General features: G+C 38.6%; 2 protein-coding genes across 2 annotated transcripts; both read right to left on the bottom strand.

Annotated features, from left to right (window-relative positions):
- Positions 1-1,316: 1,316 nt before the first annotated feature.
- LOC101309063 (polyubiquitin 9-like) lies at positions 1,317-2,506 on the bottom strand. Its single transcript, XM_004301585.1, has 3 exons — positions 2,503-2,506; positions 2,327-2,397; positions 1,317-1,820 (listed from the first exon to the last, which is right to left on the bottom strand). The coding sequence occupies exons 1-3, from the start codon at positions 2,504-2,506 to the stop codon at positions 1,317-1,319; spliced, it is 579 nt and encodes a 192-aa protein (XP_004301633.1).
- Positions 2,072-5,049, bottom strand: LOC101300448. Its single transcript, XM_004300087.1, has 5 exons — positions 4,621-5,049; positions 3,989-4,084; positions 3,854-3,902; positions 3,245-3,373; positions 2,072-2,397 (listed from the first exon to the last, which is right to left on the bottom strand). The coding sequence occupies exons 1-4, from the start codon at positions 4,987-4,989 to the stop codon at positions 3,285-3,287; spliced, it is 603 nt and encodes a 200-aa protein (XP_004300135.1). The 5' UTR covers positions 4,990-5,049; the 3' UTR covers positions 2,072-2,397; positions 3,245-3,284.
- Between the last annotated feature and the right edge of the window lie 951 nt (positions 5,050-6,000).

The following is a 6,000-nucleotide window of genomic DNA, read 5'->3' as shown; positions in this document are numbered from 1 at the left end:
GATGCTACTTACACAAGTGGTTCAAGTTTGAGTGTTAAAAGTGAGCTTCAGAAGTATCTTGATGAAGAAAGATTGGATAGAAAAAGAAAGAGTTTGATGTTCTTTCTTGGTGGAAAATGGAACAATTACGCTATCCAGTACTTGGTCATTTGGCTCGTGACGTGCTTACAATTCCTATTTCTACGGTAGCATCCGAGTCTGCATTCAGTATTGCTGGTAGAGTATTGGACCAAAATCGAAGCTCACTATTACCTGAAACCGTTTAAGCATTGTTATGTTGTCGTGATTGGTTATTCGGTAAGAAAGGTAAATTCTCTATCACTTAATCACTGTATTAATTTCATATTTTTTCATCTTGTGAGTTTCATTTAATTTTAAATTGATTAAATTTTTTAATATATATTTCAGATCAAGATCACACTGATTGGGAGCAACTTAGTGAAAACGTGCTAGACTTGACATTGGACTGATAAAGTAGATCATAACAAAAGAGAAACAAGGTGGGAGTACTGCTAGGTGTTAATAGTAGTACTGGGTGTTTAGCACAATGTGGGAGTGTAGAAGAGAGTACCTAGATATGAGTTGTTCGGCATCAATTTTACAATTAGATATTAATTAAACTTATAATTGCATAGAAGACAAGTAATATTGTTGAAGCTGCATTTCTAACAGGTAAAAATAAAAAAGGCTATTAGAAGAGAAAAAAAAAAAATAGGTATTTGATTTGATTAGAAAAAGAAAGATTAAAAAAAAAAGGAAAAAACGCCTTAGCGGGTCTTAACGGGTTCCAACGGGTAACCCGCGAACCCAACGGGTTTAACCCGCTATAACCCGTTAGCTTAACGGGTTGTAGCGGGTTCAACGCGCTTCAGCCTGCCCGCTAACTGCCCAACCTGCCCATTTGCCAGGTTGAATTGGAATTTGGAGGAGTTGCCATATGTATAGCTTGGTCTTGGAATGTAACTTTGTAGTTAGGCCCTTGTAGTTAGACCCCTGGTTTCATTTTTTATGTACGCTTTGAAAGCAATGACTCGTACTAACATTTGTTGATCATGAAATAACCTAGTAAAAAGATCTAGGCCCCTAGTTTCACATTTTTATGTACGTTTTGAAGGAAACCATTAAACTAGCTTTGGGAAACTTTTTCCCCATTAATATCAAAGCCCACAATGTTCATGAGAAGGTTATCGGTGGTGAATTGGTTCTATTATTATTTATTTAATGCAAGGCGAGTAGAACAGTAGACTGGTAGAGATGATATTTTGCATCGTTCAATAGAAATCTTGAAATTATATCAGTTTAATCAACTAAAACAACTAAATAAAAAAGCGACCTAAACAGAACTTCCTGAATGGAATAACAATAGAACAAACCAAACTCCTCAGAAACCAGCACCACCACGGAGACTCCTTCTGGATATTATAATCGGCCAAAGTACGACCATCCTCCAACTGCTTTCCGGCGAAGATCAACCTTTGCTGATCCGGCGGGATACCCTCCTTATCTTGAACCTTGGCTTTGACATTGTCAATGGTATCGGAGCTCTCCACCTCCAGGGTGATGGTCTTGCCAGTCAAAGTCTTCACAAAAATCTGCATGCCACCACGAAGCCTGAGCACGAGGTGGAGAGTCGACTCCTTCTGGATATTGTAGTCAGCGAGGGTCCGGCCGTCCTCGAGCTGCTTTCCGGCAAAGATGAGCCTCTGTTGATCTGGAGGGATGCCCTCCTTGTCCTGGATCTTGGCTTTGACGTTGTCGATGGTGTCGGAGCTCTCCACCTCGAGGGTGACGGTCTTGCCGGTAAGCGTCTTCACAAAGATCTGCCTGATGATTGGGATTCAAGCGAGTACTGAAGTTGAAAAGGGTTTTGGAATTCGGAGAGAGAGCTTTCGAATGGTGTGTGAGAAAGTTGAGAGCAAGAGGTGGTTTATATAGAGATAGTAAGGATCCTTTCTTTTCTATTCCAGAAAGGACGAGAACTTCTACTTCTTTTTGGTTACGAACTCTGTAAGTTTAGGGACTCCAAAGTTCTATTCCTGGCAGGACTCTAACAATACAGTATATATATCCTAAATGGTTTAGGACATTACAACATAGGCCACTGTCAGCAACTTGCAAAGTACATATGCATGTAAGTAGCATAGGCAAAAACTGTTAGTTGCAAAAATAGAGTGATGATCTAAATATATATGATTTTCTTATCTATATCTAAGTACTAACCCAAGATAGTGTTGCAAGTTTGCAACAAGCGGAGTGAGATAAACAACAATCACACAGTTTATTTCAACGAGTTTAAGACTGTCAAATCAACAGACTCATATCATACTATCCAGCTACTGTAGATCACCCTCTGAATCCAGTCAACTACTATCTCCCACTCTCCCCCACTATGCATCCCTGAAAACAGAACACAAGGAATTATGCAAAAATCAATATGAGATGTAAGGAAAAATATATGCTTTGCCGAAGTTAAAGCATCAAATCACAGTCAGTTTTTGTCACTCATCTTAGAAAAACTTCCTTAGAGATGAGCGTCTAAATATAAAAAATGACAGTGTCCTCAAATGGGAGAGTTAAAGTATCATTGAATAAATTCACTCTTTAAGAACAGAATGAATTTTCAAGGTATGAACACAAATAGATGATTTGTCATTATTTGATAGGAGTGAGTAGAGTGTGCATCTGGACTCCTTTGGATCTATCAATTTTCATAATAATCTAACGAAATATCAGAAAATGACATGTGAACAAATGAAAGTATAAATAGTATCATACAGAATGCATTTATACTCAGCAAGAATGTAGTAGATACTTAAGGTCTAAAGAAAAATGGATCGTCTCTCATTATATGAATAGAAAGGAGTGAGGAGTAGACTATGCATCCCAACTCCGTATGATCCATCAATTGTCATATACTGCAATTTCGTAGAAGAATGAAAAACCTGCTCAAGTGTTCATACTTCATAGTGTAAGCCTAATTGTCTAAACATTCCCTTTTGTTATGAATGATTCTGAAAAGCTATCCAAGTCACCTATCCATATCCAAATATATACCATAATACTCCACAAATTGAATCTACTTTTGCTCTTCAATTTTTTCTTCTTCTATTTTCCATATATACACGTCTGTAATGAATGTCAATATAATTAACTATGAATATGATACAGATCAACAAGAGAGCCTTAACAACAATAAAAAAATGATTCAACTAATACTGACCGATGTCACATAGTAGACACTCACCTAAACTTTCTGGTGAACATAAGAGACTGAGACATAATAGCTACTTGGATGAAATCCCATAACGGATGTTAAGAGCATCAATTGCTTTCTCAAAGGACTGTGACAACTCAGCAATGGATGTTTTGCAAGCTGAAAAATGAAACCCCAAACATAGTAGTCAGAGTGATTCAGACAATAGTTTATAACTTGCTGGCAAATCATACTGTTACACGCTGACAGTATTTACAAATTTATTTGTTTGTCTTTTCTTTCCTTGTATCAACAATATCTATTATCCTAATTAGTATAATATTACTGGCTATGCCCAATTGAAAAGACAGAAATTTTCCTGTGTCCAAAAGAAAAGCATTGTATAAAATGAAGTAGAAATATGTACATATCTACACAGTCGAGGGGAATATAAGTCATTTCCACATATATGACTCTGGTATAACTTGTCAAAACCCTTTACTGGTTACAGATTGTATCTCAAGATTTCAAGTGACAACACAACATGGCAGTTACATCAACAATCAACTTTCTCCACCATAGTATGAGAACCAAGACACAAGTAATAATGAAAAATCCCAAATGTATGCAGGTAAGAAAGGTATTAAGCTGAAGACATACCACGAGAAGCCGAGGCCTGTGCATCTGCCATGAACTCTGCATAAGAAGCCTGCAAAAGAAACAGTAGGTTACACATAAGAATTAGCAATAGGATACACGACTAAAAGGAGAACAGATTCAGATCAAAGGATATACCATCATTGCTTCCCGACTTTCAGTAGTCCTTTGGGTCATCTTCTTGTATTCCTTGTCTGCTTCATCCAACATTTGCTGACATGCTTGAGTCTGAATCTGAAAACGCAAAAAGCCAACTAATAAACAGCTGACAAATATGCCCTACACTAACAAGTCCTACGAATTCATCACAAATTTGCTTTACCAAACATTAAATTTTGTAATAATTACATCCAAAAAGAACACCAATTACTATGGAAATGGTTAAGCTAACGACTGCATGATAACAAGTGCTATTATCAAAATCATGGTTGAGCTGAGAATTTGAGTTTTAGTCAAGCCAAACAGGCTACTGCTACTCAATCCTCATTAGCTTTAACTGCAATCGAAATCCCTCACCATTTTGAAATGCATTTTAACCCTAACTCACTAATGTATCAGAAATTTCATAATCAGATCTCAATTCTAGTGATTAACTGTCCTGTAAATTCGTTACAATTAGGTGAAAACTCGAATTTCTATTCAGTTTCTTCGGATCTTTCAGTAAGCAAACCAAACAATCAATCACAAAGCTAAAAATGCTGATAAGTAACAATTCCACACAAGAATTCAAATCGATTTCGATAATTAGAGTGAGAGAGAGAGAGAGAGACCTTGAAGCGCTTGTGGAGTCGAGAATGAGCGGAATCGCAATCCTTGAGAATCTCAGTGTGAGAGCGATCGATATGTTGCTTGAGATCTTGGAGGCGCGACGAGGCGAGGTTCTTCAGATCGGGAATCGAAGCCAGGCCGTTGGCGTCGGCGAGCGGCTTGGAGGCTGCCGGAGACGGAGATCCGATGACGGAAGAAGCCCTTGCCGCGGTCATCTTCTTGGTGCGCTTGTTGCTGTTGTTGAGCAGCGTCGATTTGGGAGGAGAGTGGTTGGGAGAAGGAGGAGACGCCACTCGCGGTGGCGTTTCGAGTAGCGCCGCAGCTGAACTCCGGCGAGTGCTTCGTCTTCCACCGCCTGAACCTTTCTTCATTTCTCTCTCTCTCTCTTCTAACTCGGTGGCGTTTGAAAATTGAAATCTCTTTCTGAATTTTTTTAAGCAAATGAAACTTGCCGCCTAAGACGAAGGCCTGTATAGGCGGTTCCTTATGGTTGTGTGTCAGTTTTGGAAAACGGTCACACAAGGGCATTTGGTCTATTGGTATGATTCTCGCTTAGGGTGCGAGAGGTCTCGAGTTCAATTCTCGGCATCTTTTTCAGTAACCAAAATTTTCTGGGACTCCATTTTTATCCTTTTGTTTTTTTCATCACCACATTACCGACCAGTTGAAAAAAGTGATCTTCTTAGCTTAAGTCTGTCTGCATCGGCATCTTTTTCAGTAACCAAAACTTTCCGGGACTCCATTTTTATCCTTTTGTTTTTTTCATCACCACATTTTTCAACTTGTGTGCAACCAGATCAAGGAATCGACCAGTTGAAAAAAGTGATCTTCTCAGCTCAAGTCTGTCTGCATCGGCATCTTTTTCAATAACCAAAACTTTCCGTGACTCCACATTTCGAATATATTTTCACCTGAGGTTCATGCATCCAGGTGCGGAGCCAGGTGTAGTGTTGGTAGCACTATCAGGACAAGCGTCGGCCTGTTAGCTTAATTCGTCGGCTAAGATCTCGTCGGGAAAAGGTCGTCGGCGACTATAGTCTCACAGTTTAACCGACGAAAAACATGTCGTCGGTTTTTTTCCCAGACATTAGCCGACGAAAAAATAAGATATTCGTCGACTAAAGTGTGTAATAAAAAATTAAAAAAATAACTATAGCCGACGAAATATAGTCTGTTTCGTCGGCTAAACCTTATAAAAAAATTAAAAAAATAACTATAGCCGACGAAACATGCCATATTTCGTCGGCTAAACCTTATAAAAAAAATTAAAAAATACTATAGCCGACGAATATAGTCGGCTAAAGTTGCTGGTTTTTGAAAAAAAAAACTGCAGAAACTTTCGGCCACCTCCAATCACCACCAAAATTTGATAGAATCTTCCT

Source organism: Fragaria vesca, linkage group LG5 (assembly GCF_000184155.1).
Source record: "Fragaria vesca subsp. vesca linkage group LG5, FraVesHawaii_1.0, whole genome shotgun sequence".
In the NCBI taxonomy this organism is placed as follows: domain Eukaryota; kingdom Viridiplantae; phylum Streptophyta; class Magnoliopsida; order Rosales; family Rosaceae; genus Fragaria; species Fragaria vesca.
This window is presented reverse-complemented; position numbering and strand designations above follow the sequence as displayed.